The following is a 20,618-nucleotide window of genomic DNA, read 5'->3' on the forward strand; positions in this document are numbered from 1 at the left end:
ACATAAAACACACACATGCAGGCAAGCACACTCACACACACACTCACAAGCGAAAACTCACACACAGAGAAGTACACAAAAGCAAACCCACACACACTAATTTACATAAACAGAAGTAGGAAGAGTAGTGAGTAGGAGATGGAGACAAATTGACAAGCGTGATTGTTTTTTGCAGAGATAATGTGTAGGACTGAGTCATATTTTGTACCACTTTGCGGTACATCTAGTTTGGCAACAGTTATTCAACTGAACACCAAGCTCAGTAGTTTAGTTTATTGTATTTGCAGTTGTAGTGCAGTTACAAAGAAAGCAACAGTGATAGCAACAACTGTAAGAAAAGAAATGAACATTTCTCACATGTGACATGTATTCCAATAATTTCCATTTTATGCAATCACACAGTTAAGATGTGGTGCAATTAACCTGGATATTATTTAAAACCACATAGCAACACAGAACAAAAACATCTCAATTCCTACTCCTGGGATGATTGTATCACTACATGTCATATAATTAAATAAATTAATTTCATGTTGCAGTGACATTTCTCAAGACAGGGATTCATGGTTTCTTGGGGGCGTTTTGTCGCAAGAGACTATAGTTGAAACTCATGCTGATCAATCGTCTTCAAGTCCAAAAGCTCATGTATGACATCATCACTGTAGCCAAGAGTGTCTTTAAGAATCTGCACAGTATGTTGGCCAATAACAGGAGGTGGTGCCGGTCTGTCAAATTCAAAGTTGCTGAAGCGAACAGCTGGACCTATGAAAGAAAGGATAAGCAATAATTTTCTTTCAATGAAACCTGTCCACAACTTTCACCTATTTGAAGAATCCTAGAACAGAGATTCTAACAAAACTTCTCCCACACACCATCTGGCAGTCACCATTACAACATTGAAAGGTGGTTAAAACTGAATATGAAGCATAACGTTGCTCACCCAGAGATGCTAGGGGTATGAGGGGAAAATAAGGACTTTTACATTCTTTTCCCAAATCAAGGAGACGTCGACGTAGCGGTAGCAGCAGAGAGTAGAAGCTATCAGACAAGTGTTATTTAAATAAACTCCTGGTGTAGGCTACTAAACTTTCCAATGCCTCGTTTTATGAGTACAGACCCTTTTTGTACTACTGCCCTGTATTCTGGGCATTATTAGTGGGGTAATTTACAAGATACACTTCTGGTTCCAAAAGTGCTAATGCTAAGCCATTGGGCTGATAGTGCAAACTCGACCAAGGGAAAAAAGCTTCTGTGGGTGTGTTTGGCTCACGGTCATCGTGCAAGGATGAAATTCACTCCGAACCATTGTTTTAAATAGTGACTTCTGGTGAATGTTATGGACACTATTGAGAAATTGAGACTGAAATTAATCCTAGGTGCTGGACAGATATATAAGTGAGACACATGAAAAAGTATAAAATCAGCACACTAGATTTTGCTCCATTGAGTCATTTAATGTTTGCTTTTTGTTTGACCCACTGTCTTTTTTTCAGTCCTACCCTAACTCTCTCTCTCCAGCTAACCTCCTGTTACTCTCAACGGTTCTATGTACATCAAGGCAATAAATTAATTCTGTTTTTAAATCACATTAATCATGTTACCAATGATTTCTTTGGCTGCTACAATTTTGACCCTTCGATGCACCCTTTCTTGTCATCAAGCTGCAACAGATACCGCCTAGTAGGCTACCTCCTGCAATCATGGAAATAAACAACACTGTTTTGAATGCCGCATTTTACTAAAAAAAAAAAAACAAACAAAAACAACGACAAAAAAAACCTCCCGGTTGGCTGAATGCCGCATTTTACTTTATATTTAAAAAAACCCCTCCTGGTTGGCTCAGTCTATATGGATATAAAATATCACCAAAGCTACCATCTACGAGCTAAGGATTATTTACACTCCTACACAGTATCAAAGTTTTCAACTGAACTAGTTAACTTAACATAGTAAATAATACTACCCCTCATTTTATATGGATTTAAAATATCACCGAAGCTACCATCTACAAGCTAAGGATTGTTTACACTCCTACACAAAGTTTTCAACTGAACTAGTTAACCTAACATAGTAAATAATACTACCCCTCATTTTATTTTTTGCCTGACCTGGCACATCATCTACTTAGAAGGGCACTGTTCCCACATACTTTGGCTCATCAGCAAATGCTTGACCTTTTTTACAGCTAAGACCCTGTAGAATTGTACTGGCAAGGAGTTACAGAGCCTAGAATGTTGTTTTTTTCTTTCAGCTAGTAATGTAGCATAAAACTACCAATTTTAGCCCCTTTCATTTAACAATTCGAAAACAAAGATGTTTTTTATACTTCAAAACAATGTTTGATTGATGAACCTTTTTCAATAGCCATAAGTGTGTAGATTTGAACAAAATCTGATTTGATACTTAACGGGAGCTTGTACTGCCTAAAATATCCGTTTTTGTTTGCTCGGAGTTTGGTGCTGGGCTGGTGGGTGCCCTATTTCCACTCACTTGGTACATCAATGGTTAGACCGAGAATTCCAAAATCAAAATTCCACTGGAGCTTCAAGCGGTTTTGTACACAGCCGTGCTTGCATTTCTTTAGGAATCAGCTGTCTTGGTTTGTATAAAAATTAATATCAAGTGATTTCAGCTAGCACACTTAATAATGTCCATTAAATCAATAATATAAAAATGTTTTCCACAAAAAATGTTACAGTCCATGGTAGAACTTCAGACATTACCACAAAGTAATGAAATACATGTGGCAGGGCATCTTTAAAATAAATAGTTTTTGCATGTACAGAGGTGACCAAGAAGCTATCAATTATTGTCCAAAAAGTATTGCTACACCACTCAATATGTAATACTCAATATGTTGTCCAACGGTGAGTCATTTTTCCCCTGCCAAATTCCACTTTAACCACTGAATATAGCCTATTTTTGACAGAGCTATGATAAATAATAAAACACATTAATGTGATTTTGACTAACCTGGTACAGTAATCGTGCCTGATGTAGGGTGCTCCATCTCCAGTATGAGTCCATTGTGACTGACCTGACAGAAGGCAGAAGAATCCATTACTTCTGATAACATTAACTTTCAGCATAACAAACTTTTTTTTGCGTTTGTAGGTCATTCCCTACTATTTTTCCTTCATTGAGATTTATTTTCCCTCTCAAACACTTTGGATGTCTAATAAACAGAGACTGTATTTTCTTCACAGCAAGGTGAAAATGAGAATTACCTACCCAATTCTATTCACTCTGGTGAGAGCCTTTATAAGTTATTTGTATTTGTTAGCCTTCATGAAGATTGGTGAATGATGGGGAGAGGGAAATGTTGTGATAGGAGAAGGTGCTGGTGCTCCACCACCACCGGCAGCTCATCCCTGGGGTAACTCTACAAACTTTTGCCTTTCCCAGTGGGAACGCTGGCTGGTCAGCTAGCTGTCACCACACAGTCACAAACCTGGATATAACCATCTTTGCCCTAGGTTGGGTGAACCCAGCCTGATCTGACAGCTGTTTCTATTCCGCCCCGCAGCTCAGGCTGGAAACTCAGGCTGGAAACTCAGGCTGCTTCTGTTACACTTTTGCGGGGGCCAATCATAAACTGGCTTATCCACCTGGCACGCTATTAAAACAATAACGATAGCGGGAGAGCCTGGAGTTTTCGCATTGCTCTGCAAACGTCACCCGATTCGTTGGTCAGATTGGTGAATGACTATCCAATTGCGTACAGAGTCATTTGAACTATGCCCGTTGATCACGCTTCTTGTGCAGTAGAAAATACAAAGCGGACTCCCCAGACCAATGTTCAATCTTAAAAGATTGGGCTTGGTCTGGTGAAAGCCAGACTATCTCTGCCCAGCACTACTACTTTGCGGTAGACCCCTGGACAGAATCCTCTACTGTCCCGGTGAGGTCAGATCTCGTCATCTGGGACCACTGCCCACACTTGGTGGTGGCTGGCACATCCATCTGGCTCTAGTAGCTTCAAAGCAAGCCACCTCACACCAACCTGCTGTCAGACGCTTACAACCTGGAATCCCCCAGCACTCCATCTCCTTTTCCAGCAAAGCTACTGCGTACTGGTAGACCCCCGGACAGTCTTTTGCTGTCCCAGGTGCAGTTAGGCCACGTTGCCTGGGACTGCTGCATCCAGTTAGCATTTTGCCAGCCCCTACCCAGAACACCAGCTTCGGCTACTTGCCAGTAGCTGACCTTGCCTCTAGCATTCAACCACCTCCTAGGTTCTTCCAACTTGCATGCTGCCGACTGTCCTGTTGTTTCGGGATCTCTCTCTTCTCTGGGCAACAAGTTAATGGCTATCGTGTGACTGCAAGTTTCTACACTCCCCTGCTAGTATGTAATTTAAATACTCCATCTCACAACTATACAAACTGAACACCTCTACTTTAGATATTTAAGGTGAAGAACACAGATTCTTCTCACTCCACTCCAGTCTTTGACTGGCTAGGCTCTGCCCTGCCTGCTCACTTCTTCTGGAGGACTCTCTCTCTCTCTCTTATTTTCTGGATCTGTCCTTTGTTTTTAACCATTAAAAGTCAAGTGCAGTTTTTTGCATTACTATGATTTAATAGTCTGGCATCATCATACTCAATTCTAGTCAGAATTTGAGTCTGATACTGCTCCATTGGGATGGATTATGAGGCAAGTTTCAACCGATACAGGGGGTAAATCCTTGTTACCGTATTTTCCGGACTATAAGTCGCATCAGTCAAAAAATGCGTCATTTACGGGAAAAAAACATATATAAGTCGCACCGGACTATAAATCGCATTTATTTAGAAATGTATTTCACAAAATCCAAAACCAAAACCAGACAGAGACTATGTAACTGGACTATTGAGGCCAAAAAGATTAATGTTAATGAAGACAAAGGAGTGAAGGCAGCCAAGAGGAGGGCCAGAAGGTAATTGTAAAGCAATTTAGTCTATTTAGTTTTCAGATTCACTGAAAGAAAATGCTGATTCTTTCAGTGAAATTTTTCACCAAAATTTAGCTAAAATGTGGAGAATACAATGCAATCAAGCATTTTGGACGATGTGGAGTCACAAGGCGGCAGCAGATTAAATGCTAAGGATAGAGAGAAAAAGATGCAATTTTAAAAGGACGTGACCGAAGCTGAGGCAAGCCAGGCGATAAGAGTAGGCCTATAGGGCCGACAGTACAGTAATTGTAAAGAATTTACAAAAGATTCACTGAACAAAAATGCTGATGTGGTGCATAATATAGCTAAAAATGTAGAGAATGCAATGCAATCAAGCATTATGGGCGATGTGGAGAGACAAGCTGGCAGCAGATTAAATGCTCATGAGAGAGTAAAAGATGCGGTTTTAAAAGGACGTGCCACCGAAGCTGCAGCAAGCAGGTGATATTTATACATTTATTTCACAAAATCCAAGACCAAGCACAGACAGACTATGTAGCTGGACACATAGAGGCCAAAAATATTGAGAATTCTATTGGGAATGTTAATGAAGATGAAGGAGTGAATAGTGGCAATGCTAATTGTAATGCAATTTACAAAAGATTCACTGAACAAAAATGCTGATGTGGTACATGAAAATTTAGCTAACAATGTGGAGAATGCAATGCAATCAAGCATTTTGGACGATATATTGGCACAAGAGCGAGAGAACCAATCAAATCGGGCTTTACGATGATGGACAGGTGAGCAACAGTACCTGGTCTATCACGTCATCTGAGCACGCTTAGATTAGGCTTATGTTTGAAACAAAAACGCTGTGGCTAGAAGGATACATGGCTTTTAAGACCTCATATGGAAAATGCATATTATTAAATGAGGTTTTATCACTGAAAACGATTATTTCTGAAAACTTGTGGTTTCACTTTCATCAAGGGAAAACAGTGCTGTTGCATTGCGACATGTTCCCTCGTTCGTTTGAAATCTCTGATTGACCACCTGTTCGAGGGATTTGCGACAGCCTTTCCCAGCTGTTTAACATGTTTGTAGCATATCAGTGTTCAACAGAACTATTTTTAAAAACAGAGGGGATATAGGCTATCAGTTTGTTCCTAATAGCCTATCCTACTACGTATCTCTTAGATTTCGCTAATGAGTGTTGTAGGCTAGGAGTTATTGACGGCACTAACTTTGAAATTCAAAATTTCAAAATTTGCAGCGAAGCTGCCAAACAGGAAGTGAGCTCATATCTCAGCAACCCTTGCATGTATCAAAACCAAACTTGGTACATTGACTCATGACCCCATCAGGAGGACCCTCAAGAAAATGGTGACCTTAGGTCAACTGAGGGCAACTTGTCACATCAATATAATTTATTCAGCCGCCATATTTGATTTGATCAAAAACACCAACAATTTCGCACAGGTCACAAATTTTATCTGATCTTCACCAAAATTGGCACAGACCATCTTCAGACCATGCCTTGTCACTTCATTTATTTTGTAACAATTGATAGAAGCGTTCGCCTGTCACATCCAATCGAAATTTGTGGCGAAGCCGCCAAACAGGAAGTGAGCTCATATCTCAGCAATCGTTGCATGTATCAAAACCAAACTTGGTACATGGACTCATGACCCCATCAGGTGAATGCCGAAGAAATTTTGTGACCTTTGACCTCTAGGGTCACTGCAATTAGCAAAAATGCATTTTGCCTTGTAACTTTTGACGTGCTAGACGTGAAACTTGCTTTGACAGCTTATGGCCATACGTCTGATTGCAGCATTGAGCTAACAGCATTTCGTTGCCATGGTTACTCCGGCCTATCTGCTTGGCCCCCTCATTGCTGCTTGCGGCTATATTTCTGTGTTAATTCTGCATAGATTAATGATAACAGAGTTGACAATTGTCTCTAACGGAGTTTACAGATTTTTCTGTTATTACATAATTTTTTTCAAATAAATACTTGGAAGTCTTACAGGTTTAAGCTCAGCATATACTTGTCATGTTAACTTTGAAGTGTGTTCTATGCCTATAAAAAAGTTTAATGATAAAAAAACTCATTACATTTTTTTGGTGTCTCTCTACACTTGAAATGTACCCTGAATTATAGAATGAACCATACAGTGGGCAGTGCTTCAACTTGGCCAGCTTCACTTGCGGTCCGCGAGTGGGATCACGCGACTTTAATTTGTATTTTTGTATTTTCCCAGTGAGACGCTGCAACAACCCAAACAACCGGTAGATGACTCAAGTGAGCAGGGTGTCTCGTAAAAAGAAATGGAGCCTGGAAAACCCTACACAGACTTCACTACAGACTTTAGCAGACTTGTTTAGAAATAATTGAATAGCCAGAAATATACCTGCCCTAATAAAGAAATATTTGGTTAACTGCGAGTGAATCCCGTTTGCAGCCGTAGAAGAAACGCAGGACAAATTAAACATTCTGTTTTTTTCCGAGTGCAACAATGATAGACAGACATCATTTGGACAAAATATAGAACCTCCATTAACCTCCGTTGCTCAGCCAAATGCCTTCCTCTTACGTCCTGTTATCACAGAGTTACAGGCGATAAATGATTTTTGATGGTCACAAGTTTACTTCATTAGCGGTTTATTTTTTGGATTATTAAAGAGTGTTTTTCATTTAAAGGTTTGACTTTGTGCTTATTCAGTAGAGCATTTAGTGCTCTTCCCAATCCCAGACGTTCACATTGCATGTTTGTTTGTAATGGATGCAACCACGAGATAGGCTACGCGTTTAACGGCAATGAGTTGTTAACAGACATGAACCAAGACATATAGCCCAGCAGCAATCTAGGGACTGTTTGTTATTTATTGAAGGGGCCACCGGAGGAATATTGAGTGCTTCAGTCAAAAGTTGCATGACCCTCCCTTGCCTGCTAGAAATTGTTCAATGACCCTCCGACAGAATTGTTAAAAAGACATGACCCTCCCCTGCCAATTGTCGCTGTCTTCTGCCCGCTGCTTTTGCATACAGCCACACACTGTGATAACGTTCTTAAATCAATCTTTCCCGTGAGCTTGCATGCTACCAGTCCTTCCTTTTCAAATGTGTTGCGCCTGTTGCACAATTTCACAAATAATCATATGTGATTAATAATATGACAAATAATCCCTGTGCACGGGGACCGAAACAATGCATGCCAACTTTTTCCGTGTTTCTCACGTATTTTAACTTCCCCCCCGCTGACTTGCCGTTTTAATGTTTTCCCGTAGAATATCCCATATTTTAATACTCTCATAACAGACCTGCCATCGGGCCTGTCTCTGTGTTGCCCTGTTGCTACCCCTTGCCCTTTCAACGAAACAGATGTCTTCAAATCATTGTTTTCCTTGCTTGAAGGCGAACTTAGAGTGATGTTAACCTATTTAAGTTTAACAGCGTGATTGTCGTGAGAGCACGATTCATTGGCGCTTGCATGTTCGGCCTTATGTCTACGTGCGCACCTGAGGCTACTCAGATACTAGAGAAAGAATTTCCCCTGTTTGTATGTTCACTCCAAGTTGGCCTACCATAACTTACCAACTCTGCACTGTAGACCCTAACTGGCTATTTATATTTTTCTGTGAAATAAGCTAATGTATTTGTTCAACTTTATGAAGCAGAATTACGCACTAGGCTACTTGGAACATAACACATTTGACAAAGGACAGATGTATGTTATAGTGACAAAATATTAACTTTCAGTGTTTTACGATGTCTTTGTCATGGGGTTGTCAAGTTTTTTTCCCCATGCATTTATTCTAGGCTACTGTCAGTGACTGCCGTGAGAGAAGCGGGTTCTGTGTTACGTTCATGTCAGTGACTGACGCGGGAGAAGCGGGGTCTGTGTTGCATTGCGTTCATTTATTTTCTCCGTACTCCTTTTACTCCTTTTGAAACAATGAGTGCGCGCGTTTGTATGGTTATATTGCTTGACAGGGGGGATCCCAAGCAGCTTTCAGCCATAAGGCTACTTTGAGAACATTTCCTAATTCACCCGACACTAATATTCAAAATGTTGAAAACTATTTCGGCATAGCCTATTAACTGACCACCCGATTCACGTTGACTGGGGGGCAGGGGGGGCTATCAGACATTTGTACCCAGTTAATCCGGCCCTGCCCCCAACAAATCACACCTTCCCACCAGCTGTGACAGCTTAAAAGAAGTCAAGAGGACTCCTAACTCACAGACCTATTCACAAACCGGTTTTGTGGCATTTCGCCTGTTTTGAAATCCTATGCGGCTACAAGAGCTTCCAATCGTGAGGAAGCAATTTTGCATTGTAGGCATAACTAACATGCAATAACGCCACCAACAACAACCAAAACTAAGCTACTCATTGTCAACATGTAAATTAAATGTAACATTATTGTGAATCAAATTAAAATGTTCTCTTTTGCAAACGTAGGCATAGGCATAGTAACAGATTAATTTAATAATGTTACAAAGATACTACATCAATCCGTATGTTTCATTAGGCTACTAGGCTATTTGTTTTGCCTTACTCTTGATTAATTTAGGCTAGGCCTTTTTATTCAGTTATTCATCATCTTCTGTCCTTGTGTAGCGCACGCATTCTCAGACCAATCACCTGCCACTCATCGTAAGGGAGGTGTTTGGAATCATTCCCTCGTTACAATCATCAGCCAATCAAGGTGGTCCCTTCAGTCAAGCTCATGCATGAGTAATAACATCATCCATAGCAATGAAGACTCACTCACTCTTAGACTGTTAGTCAAAGATTCTAGAGCGCTCAACTCCAAAAGGAGTTGTCATTTTCCCTTACTAAGAGTAGCCTAGGTCTGAAAGGCTTTGTGAATAACTTAATAAGAGAAACTCCTATAGCTAAAATCTTTTATTGCTATTTAGGAGTAGCCTACTCCTAGTGGTAAGATAAAAGGCTTTGTGAATATGGCCCCTGGTGTCTAACCCAATGCATAGCCCATTTACACAAAATAATCGTTGAATATTAGGCTACTGATGATCATTGTTATTTAAGAACATGCAGAGCACCAAAAACATCTTGCTCGTAAAAATCATCATACCGCATTACTGTGTATGGTCTCGCAAACCACAGGCCTTTATTTTGGGCAAGCCTGCATTCGAGGCAGGCCTTCTGTTGAAGAATTATATATAAAGCCTGCGCTAACAGTAATCCTCCTGCCCCCGATACCACAGCTGTGGATAGTGTGGAATGCAAGTAATAACACAATCCAATGTGTGTCTCAATTATCCCCCGCTGACCACCTCACACATTTCTCTAGATTTTGCAACGACCTTACATGACACAATGCCATAAAATGCCAGTGTTTAGGACACCGAATAATGTTTGTAAGGATACCAGTTAGGCCTACGTTCAACAGTAACATAAGTTTAATGAGCTATTCATTGTCGAAGGTGCATGGTGAAGTGAAATTCTTACTTTGGAAAACATTTGCCGATATCATTGGATAGGGACTATGCCTACTTGTTTATTTTTTACGTAGCCTACAATGGCCAGTTCAGACAAAGCCGAAATTACTAATTTTGAAACATTTGTATGGTTATATTGCTTGATTAAATCCCAGAGAGTAGGCTAGGCTACCGCACCCCACAGTGATGGGCCTAGCGGTCTTACGCGTTCAGTGTGGGGTGTAAACAAGCTGAGAATTTAGCGGTGTCACGTCTGTCACAGACGTGGGGAGCTGAAGCTTGGGATACAATTACTACAGTAACAGTATTTTATTTTACTTCTTATGGAATATATTTTTTTTCACTTTTATAAAGGCTTTGTTTGAATGCTGTTGGAACAAATAGTAGTTGATTATAAAGGCAAATTTCTGTTGCAATATTCTGTGTGTTCTGGACTGCAGGTAACTTGTAAAGCCAGTGGTTCTCAAACTTTTTCTTTCACTCCCCACTTTGATCAAGGAGGCATTGATTGATGATAGTGGAGATAACGTGTTATCCCGAGGCCTTAGCAAGTCAGCATCTCCGACGGTAGTCTTATATTAAAAATATAAGTTTTCGATGTCCCAAACGGAGAGCCATACTTTATTGTTTTAACGATCTCTATGCTACTCGCCAAAATGTAGGCATGGGAACATGATGAAGTATCCAACTGTTGTGTGTTAAATTATTGTGATTACAAGCCAGTGGTTTTCATTACATTATGCGTGACTCGGACATCTATGCAACAGACTCATATCGTCCTCGCATTCGCAAAATGAGGACATACAGACTGCTCAGATAACAGGTGTACCTCCAGTTATGCACGGTTTCAGTCAAGTCATTTAAATGTGCTGGTGAAACAGTTGTGTACTCTGGGCACAGTTCTTCCAGAGCTTCGTGCCAAGTAATAAGCGTTGAGTCGAGATGTTTGTGTGAATGAAACGAAGCGTATAGGCCATAGTGTGACATGCGTAAACCAATGGTGTAGAGAAGACGCCACAGGGTTTTATTTAAGAGAGCCTACGTTTGTATGTAGGCAATTTATATTCCCAATACTTAGGCCTACTAAAATAAATAGTATTTTATTTGTATTGGTTGTTTAGAGTAAAAAAAAAAATCGGTCCGTCTTAACGCAAGTTTACAACCAGCAAGTCGGTCGGACTAAAAGGGGAAAAAAATAAATATTTGGGTCGGTTCTAAATTGACAGGGTCGGTCGGGTTATGGCAAACGAAAATATTTTTAAGGATGGTCTGGCAGTGTTTTTTTGCGCGTCTGCAAAGTCAGCCAAATATGAATGTAATTCTGCGGCATAAAGCAGATGTATTTGTTTATTGTACAGAAAAATAAAAATGACATGTCAAGCAGTCAATTGATTACATTGCAGTCAAGAAGTATGGCAAATTAATTTACGAAACCAAAACGTGGTCATAGTTGTCTAAGCCTCTATTGCGTAGCCTGTTAAAAACGTCGCCAGATAGTATTAAATCGGCAACAACATTGTTTTCTGCAGAAGCCTACCCAAGGCTACAGATTAATTCTGAACAGTTATTTCTCTACTGGCTCAATTATCACACCACTGTTTTGATTTGCGTAGCTGCGTTACCCCCAACACTGACAATAATGTAAACAGCAAATTCCGATTTCGATTTTCGTTACCACCGTGTAGTCAAGCCTTAAGACATACTCAAGTAGCCTAAATCGAGGTAATGTTTAATTATGCATGATTTATTTTGTTATTGAATTCGTAGGCTGGGATTACTCTCGGCAAGTCTCCTGCTTTTTCAGTAGGGGCGGCAGGCAGAGCGATGTACAGTGGCAGAGCGACGCACAGTTGCTGAAAGTGGTACTAAAGCTTCACGCAGCTTCACGCCTCGTAATGCGTGACTGAAGTGGTCATTTGAAAGCGATGCCCACTGTATATGGCAGTGAGTTTTGTTTTCAAATGTTTTCACGCATGTCTGGATAATGGGTGAGGAATGTTTAGGAGACAAACTATCCTAAATCCTCAAATTATAGCTGGGGTCTTTTATTTAGGCTGCGCAAAACACAGCTAGGCCTTTATTTCTTACGTGGTGCATTTTATTGTGAGACATAGGCCTACTTTTTGTTTGGAGCGGCAAACCGGTAGGCTATCAAAAGCAGATGATGTTCGATTTGGGATTTAATTTACGTTTGGACTGTTTGATTATATTGCTAAATATCGGGACTGATGACCACTGAAATCGGTGGGGTATTTGATGGTTCACTATTTAGTTTCATGTAGGTGAAAGTGTGTCGGGATTTCCATCCGCTTATTGCGAGATAAGTCATCCGTTTTCATTCATTCATGGAATGTGTGCTGTGCTATAATGGAAACCTTATTCCGTATAGCCAAAGAGGTCTATGATGGCCTAAATTTAGTTTCATTAAATTACGCATGATTTACTTTTTTTATAAAATCCGTAGGCATCCTGGCAGCAACAATTGTGTTTAAATGTAGGTTACTGCTTCAGCCTCTGGCAAGCTCAGAAGGGGCGGCAAGCGACTGGTAGCATGAGAGGTAGCTCATGGTGTAGGACAGTGATTCTTAAACTTGGGGTCGCCAATTATTTTCTGTATTCAGTCTGAAATTATTATTATGCCAGGTGAAACAAAGGAAAATAATATTGGGGGAAAATCTGCTTTTTTCTTATTTACACGCAGTTAAGAGAAGAGAGAGAAATGTTTTCGTATATCAACGAGATCTGGTTCAGCCTATGGGCTACTCACTGATAGAAACAATGTAACTATCTGCTCCCACTACGCAAACTCAACTTGTTGCCGCTATTTTAAGTAAAACAAAACAAAAATACACAGGTAGCCTACTAGCCCAAAATGGACAGGTGGCTGCTTAAAAATCAAACAAAAGCTTGGAAGTGCCATCTACCAGTGTGTCTACTCCTCCGTGATCCTCAGCAATTGCGTGATCCTCAGCAATTGCAAATGACCACCGCAATGCATGGTGAAAAGATTGCAAGTGCGCTCAAGCAAATCCCCCACTCCAATGATACAGTGTCCAAGTGCATTAATGAGATCGCTAATGACATGAAAAGTCAGTTAGTCGAGAGTACTGCAGGTTTTCTTAACAGTTAGATGAATCTACTGACTTGATAAGTGTTGTGCAATTATTGGTGTTTGTTCGCTGCAGTTATTAAGGAAAACTTCACGAGGACATGCTGTTCTACTCTCCGATGGAAGGAAGGTGTACTGGCAAGGTATACCGGCAGTTTTTAATTGTTTCATTGGTTGGATGGAAGACACAGGGCTGCATTGGGCCAACTGCCTAAGCATATGCACAGACGGTGCGCCAGCTATGTTGGGGAAAAATAAAGGGCTGAAAGCAAAGGTCCACACATCAAGTTCAATCGTTACATTATCCACAGAGAGGCCCTGGCATCCAAGACACTTGAGCCCGAGCTTAACAATGTTCTCCAGACAGCAATTAAAATGGTGAATTTCATCAAATCTCGCCCACTAAATACCAGACTCTTCACCCTTCTCTGTCAGGAAATGGGGTCTACACACGAATCTAGACATGGGGTCTACACCCTTCTTTACCATTCTGAAGTTAGGTGGCTTTCATGGGGCAAGGTCCTTACACACTTGTTTGAGTTGCGAAGCGAGGTGCACCTTCCTCTCAGACTCCGCTTTTACTCACCATCTCACTGACTGACTGACACAATATGCACTTACAGCAGTAAAAGTAATAAGTATATAAATATAAAAAACTCCACTGCACAATAGAGACAGTAGAAGATAAAAATACTAAAATACTAAATACTAAAAATACTAAGAAAACTAAATCAAATATCCACATAGTGTGCTTAAGGATAATCCAGCATGAGGCTCCTGCAATGGTAGGGCAGGGACTGAGCCTGTAGTTCCATATGCATGGTAAGGTGCTCTATGAGAGTGAGTGTCATGATGGTGCAAAAAAGTAAGTCCAACAGTGCAAGAATAAAGTCTAGAAACCAGCATAAAATAAATATGGACATATAAGAGAATAATGTAGACAAGTAATATAAAAACTATATCAGTGCAAGAATAGGTTGAAGTAATAGGGTTACAGACATTGGTCAAGTATTAAATAAAAAGTATTAAGTATGGCCACAATCCAGGCTGTGGGAGGGAGGGAGGGGATATGCATTATGTGCTAATATAGCATGTAAACAGTGTAGCAGTAAAACAGTAGGCTAGTGGACAGTACGCACACAAACATTAGGAAGGTGGAGAGGCAGACAGACTATGCAGAGAAGTCTATCTCTCCTCTACCCTTAAGTGAAGCATTGAACAGTTCAATGGCCTTGGGGATGAATGACTTCCAGTCTGTCAGTTGTGCATTACAGTGAGCGAAGTCTCCAGCTGATCAAGCTCTTCTGCTTTGTAATAGTGCTGTGGAGTGGATGACATTCATTGTCCAAAATGTTGCTCAGTTTGTTCAGGGTCCTTTTATCTGATATTGAAGTGATGCACTCCAGTTCAGCTCCCACAACAGGGCCAGCTTTCCTTACCAGCCTGTCTAGTCACCCAGCATCCTTCTTCTTTGTGCTTCCTCCCCAGCATACCACAGCATAGAAGAGGAAGCTGGCAACAACAGACTGGTAAAACATCCTGAGGAGCTTGCTGCAGACATAGTGTCCGTAATGGACGTATGTGTCCGTAATGGACGCGGTATAGACAGCAGGGGTTGTAAAAATAGGGCTCTGAAGAACTTCAAAGTCACCCGATATGGAACTGATTTGACCAGGCTACTTTATTGCATAGGGTTTGTGATTATAGTAATAGTTTACTATTATTGGTTTACATGTGACTGTTTTCCTGTTCATTTGTTATGTCGGTGAAATGACAAAAAAAGAAAGTAAAACTGCTCAAATATGTAAATCTAGTATTTACTGAAATGTGCATAATTCACGGTGGTTGCCATCCAGTGACGTCATAATATGCAAATTAGATTAGTAAATTTACCCCCTTCATAAACTTCTGGTCATACTCAATGATTTTCACATTTACAGTAGGACTCATCTCTGACCACTTGCAAGCCATGGCCTTTTGAAATTTTGATGTAAAAATCCAATTTATATTTTTTAAACCCTGGCGGCTAAAGGGTTAAATGTTCATCTAATTTGCATATTATGACGTCATATGGTGGCGGCCATCTTGGATTATAGAATTTTCATGAAAAGTTGCATGTTTGAATGATAAAATGCACCACTTCTTTCCCCCCAAAATGTCCCTCACCTTCTGTATGCTATTTTGCACAATACTGAATGCTCAGGTAAATAGTAAGTAGTAAACAAACTGTGTAAATCATTACTAATAAATGGCAGAAACAAACCGAATGCATGTAGCGGTAGGCTGGCCTTTTGCTGGAGAGATTTTCCATTTACTACATACAATAAGCACTCTGATTCCATGTATGGGGCACATATATATTATTCATATGACACACAAACACAAGTAGACAAGACCTGTTTAGTTCAAAAGCTCACTTGCCATGGCAAGGCACAGATCAGGAGTGAGAGGACGAGACAAGATAATGTTCGTATTTGTTTTTCTTTTTGTTGTTTTTGTTGATGTTTTTTTGGTTGTTTTGTTTCTTAGCTGACAAAGACACACATCACAAGGACATGAACACACAAAAAAGAACACATATTGTATGTACTAAATGGTCAGGGAAATAGATAGTAAATCAACAGTGTAAATCATTACTAATAAATGGCTGACAAAAGAAAATATGTAGCAGGCCATTTGCTGTAGAGATAATGACTCCCTATCCATACAGGGCCAGCATTCCCATCATCTTGTGATAGACTATGCATAGCCTAATGGCTCCCCTGGCCCATGTCACACCACCTCTGCTCCTGCTGCGAGCAGCATGGCCAGATCTGCCTCGTGCGCGCGCCGAGTGGAGAGAATTTGCGCAGCTCGGACTAGGCCTACTGTCATTCTCATTGTGACTCCCCACACTGCCTCTACGTTGCCCCCTAACTGTCCTATGAGCACTTTGACCTCGTCTAACATACCCAGTGGCATTAGACCAAGGCTCCACCACGTTACTGTCGCCGCGATTGCGGAGAGGCACACGGTCAGAAGACAAAGAAGCTAATGCTACATGGATATTACAGTGGGCAGTGCTTCGACTTGGCCAGCTTCACTCGCGGTCCGCGTGTGGGATCACGCGGTATCACGCGACTTTAATTTGTATTTTTCCAGTGAGACGCTGCAACAACCCAAACAACCGGTAGATGGCTCAAGTGAGCAGGGTGTCTCGTAAAAAGAAATGGAGCCTGGAAAACCCTACACAGACTTCACTACAGACTTTAGCAGACTGGTTTAGAAATAATGTAATAGCCAGAAATATGCCTGCCCTGCCCTAATAAAGGAATATTTGGTTAACTGCGAGTGAATCCCGTTTGCAGCCGTAGAGACGCAGGACAAATTAAACATTCTGGTTTTCTCCGAGTGCAACGATGATAGACAGACAGTAGTACAGTAGACAAAATATAGAGAGTATTAACCTCCGTTGCTCAGCCAAATGCCTTCCTGTTACGTCCTGTTATCACGGAGTTACAGGCGATAAACGATTTTTGATGGTCACAAGTTTACTTCATTAGGGACTGTTCGTTATTTATTTAAGGGGCTACCGGAGGAGTTTTGGGAGCATTAGTCCAAAAAGACGTGACCCTACCTCGCCAGCAATACATTTTTCTATGACCCTCCAAAGTGATTATGAAAAATCACTGTCAACTTTTCGGGGTTTATCGCCTACTGTATTTTAACGTTTTCACATATTTGGCCATAAGCGTTTATCATAGGCTATCCGCGAAACCAAACTACAAAGGCTAACACTTTAACAGGGGAATTAATTGGGCATGAATCATGCTGAACGCTATTTCGCTACCTTAGAATAATAAGGTTCTATCTCGCTTTTGAGTAGGTACAACCGGACGATTGAAACGGGGATGAATGAAACATTCGGTTTTCTCGAAAGCAACGATGATAGACAGTCACCATTTGGACAAAACATGGAGCATATTAACCTCCGTTGCTCAGCCAAATGCCTTCCTGTTACGTCCTGGTATCCACGGAGTTAAGAGCGATAAGCGATTTTGATGGTCACAAGTTTACTTCATTAGCGGTTTATTTTTTGGATTATTAAAGAGTGTTTTCATTTAAAGGTGTGACTTCGTGCTTCAGTAGAGCATTTAGTGCTCTCCCCAATCCCAGACGTTCACATTGCATGTTTGTTTGTAATGGATGCAACCTTGAGATAGGCTATCGCGTTTGACAATGAGTTGTTAACAGAACCAAGACATATAGTCCAGCAGCAATCTAGGGACTGATCGTTATTTATTGAAGGGGCCACGGAGGAATTTTGAGTGCTTCAGTTGGAAGTTGCATGACCCTCTCTTGCCTGCTAGAAATTGTTCAATGACCCTCCGACAGAATTGTTAAAAAGACATGACCCTCCCCTGCCAATTGTCGCTGTCTTCCGCCTCGCTGCTTTTGCGCCACAGCCACACACTGTGATAACGTTCTTAAATCAATCTTTCCGTGAGCTTGCATGCTACCAGTCCTTCCTTTTCAAATGTGTTGCGCCTGTTTGCACAATTTCACAAATAATCATATGTGATTAATAGTATGACAAATAATCCCTGTGCGGGGACGAAACAATGCATGCCAACTTTTTCCGTGTTTATCATTATTTTAACTTTTCCCAGCTGTCTTGCCCGTTTTAATGTTTTCCGTAGAATATCCCATATTTTAATACTCTCATAACAGCCCTGCTATCGGGCCTGTCTCTGTGTTGCCCTGTTGCTACCCCTTGCCCTTCCAACGAAACAGATGTCTTCAAATCATCGTTTTCCTTGCTTGAAGGCGAACTTAGAGTGATGTTAACCTATTTAAGGTTAACGGCGCGATTGTCGTGAGAGCACGATTCATTGGCGCTTGCATGTTCGGCCTTATGTCTACGTGCGCACCTGAGGCTACTCAGCTGCAAGAGAAATAATTTCCCCTGTTTGTATGTTCACTGTAAGTTGGCCTACCATAACTTACCAACTCTGCACTGTAGACTGGCTATTTATATTTTTTTGTGAAATAAGCAAATGTATTTGTTCAACTTTATGAAGCAGAATTACACATAGGGTACTTGGAACATAATACATTTGACAAAGGACAGATGAATGTTGCTAGTGACAAAATATTAACTTTCAGTGTCCCAAGCAGCTTTCAGCCATAAGGCTACTTTGAGAACATTTCAATTCACCCGACACTAATATTCAAAATGTTGAAAACTATTTCGGCATAGCCTATAAAGCAGTTTAATTAAATGGAATGTTAGTTGTAAACAAACAAGCTACTTGGTGAGGCTTGGCCTCACAGATGCGCTCGTGCCTTAGATGGCAGGAAAAATCTTCACGATAGGCCTATTAACTAACCGCCCGATTCACGTTGGCTGGGGGGAAGGGGGGCCATCAGACAATTGTGCCCAGTTAATCCGGCCCTTCCCCCAAAAAATCACACCTTCCCACCTCAGCTTAAAAGAAGTCAAGAGGACTCCTTACTCACAGACCTATTCACAAACCTGCGGTTTTGAAATTATATGCAGCTACAGGAGCTTCCAATCGCGAGGAAGCAATTTTGCATTGTAGGCATAACTAACATGCAATAACGCCGCCAACAACAACCAAAAAAGTAGGCTAATCATTGTCAACATGTAAAATTAAATGTAACATTATTGTGAATCAAATTAAAATGTTCTCTTTTTTTTGCAAGCGTAGGCATAGTAACAGAATAATTTAATAATGTTACAAAGATACTACATCAATCCGTATGTTTCATTGGGCTACTAGGCTATTTGTTTTGCCTTGATTCATTTAGGCTAGGCCTTTTTTATTCAGGGGCCATATTCACAAAGAATTTTAAGGCTAAAAAGTAGCTCCTAACTGGCGAATTTAGGAGCAACTCCTAAAAATAATGGAGTGTCACTCCTAACTTTAGGACTCCTAATTTTTCACAAAAAAGTAATTCACGAAGCATTTTAGACCTAAAAGTAGCACCTAAGTCTGGGACAGCTTAAGTCGAGAGGGACTCCTAACTCACTAAGACCTATTCATAAACACTTTTTTTTGTGGCATTTTACGTTGCGATGTTTTGAAATAGCCTATGCTAACAGGAGCTTCCAATTGCGAGGAACAGCCACCAACAACAACCAAAACTACTCATTGTTAACATGTAAATGAAATGTAACGTTTCATTGTGAATCAAATTAAAATGTTCTCCTCTTTGCAAAGCGTAGCCTAGGGATATGGTGACAGATTAATTTAATAATGTTGCAAAGGTAGGCTACTGCATCAATCCATAGGCCTATATTTCATTAGGCTACTAAGCTATTTGTTTTGCCTTACTCTTTATTAATTTAGGCTAGGCCTTTTTATTCAGTTATTAATCATCTTCCGTCCTTCGCACTACTTGTGTAGCGCACGCATTCTCCGACCTGTCACCTGTCAGTCATCATCGGAAGAGAGGTGTTTGGAATTCCTGCGTTACAATAGTCAGCCAATCAAGGTGGTCACTTCAGTCAAGCTCGTGCATGAGTAATGGCGTCATCCATAGCCAATAATAAGACTCACTCCTAGTTTAGGAGTTGTCTGAAAGGCTTTGTGAATAACTTTTAAGAGAAAACTCCAATCTAAAATCTTTAAGTGCGATTTAGGAGTAGCCTACTCCTAGTAGTAAGATAAAAGCCTTTGTGAATAGCCTACGGCCCCAGTTATTCATCATCTTCCGTCCTTGTGTAGCGCACACATTCTGAGACCTGTCGCTCATCATCGTAAGGGAGGTGTTTGGAATCATGCCCGCGTTACAATCATCAGCCAATCAGCCAATCAAGGTGGTCACGCTTGCCCATTTACCCAAATTAATGGTCGAATATTACTGATCATTGTTATTTAAGAACATGCAGTGTGCGTAGGGTACCAAAAACATCTTGCTCGGAAAAAAGCATAATAACGCACATTCTGGCGGGTCTGTTATTTACTGTAGGCTGCGCAAACCACATGCCTTTATTTTGGGCAAGCCTGCATTCATTCATTCATTCAACCTTTATTTATTCTCGGAGGGTCATTGAGGGAAGCCCTCATTTTCAATGAAGCGAAATTACAGAAGGAAGCAAAGCTCCACAAACAAGACATCATTCGAGGCCTTCTGTTGAAGAATTTTATATA

The 20,618-nt window shown here is 40.7% G+C and overlaps 1 protein-coding gene across 1 annotated transcript in view; it reads right to left on the bottom strand.

The window, feature by feature from the left end:
* Window positions 1-258: 258 nt before the first annotated feature.
* sugct (succinyl-CoA:glutarate-CoA transferase) overlaps window positions 259-20,618 on the bottom strand; it is a 192,306-nt gene continuing 171,946 nt past the window's right edge. The window contains exons 13-14 of the mRNA XM_048266346.1: window positions 2,974-3,037; window positions 259-762 (exon numbers count right to left, since the gene is read on the bottom strand). Coding sequence (XP_048122303.1) covers window positions 596-762; window positions 2,974-3,037 — 231 coding nt within the window. The 3' untranslated portion in view covers window positions 259-595. The remainder of the gene's footprint in view (window positions 763-2,973; window positions 3,038-20,618) is intronic.

This window comes from Alosa alosa, chromosome 16 (genome assembly GCF_017589495.1).
Source record: "Alosa alosa isolate M-15738 ecotype Scorff River chromosome 16, AALO_Geno_1.1, whole genome shotgun sequence".
Taxonomy (NCBI): domain Eukaryota; kingdom Metazoa; phylum Chordata; class Actinopteri; order Clupeiformes; family Clupeidae; genus Alosa; species Alosa alosa.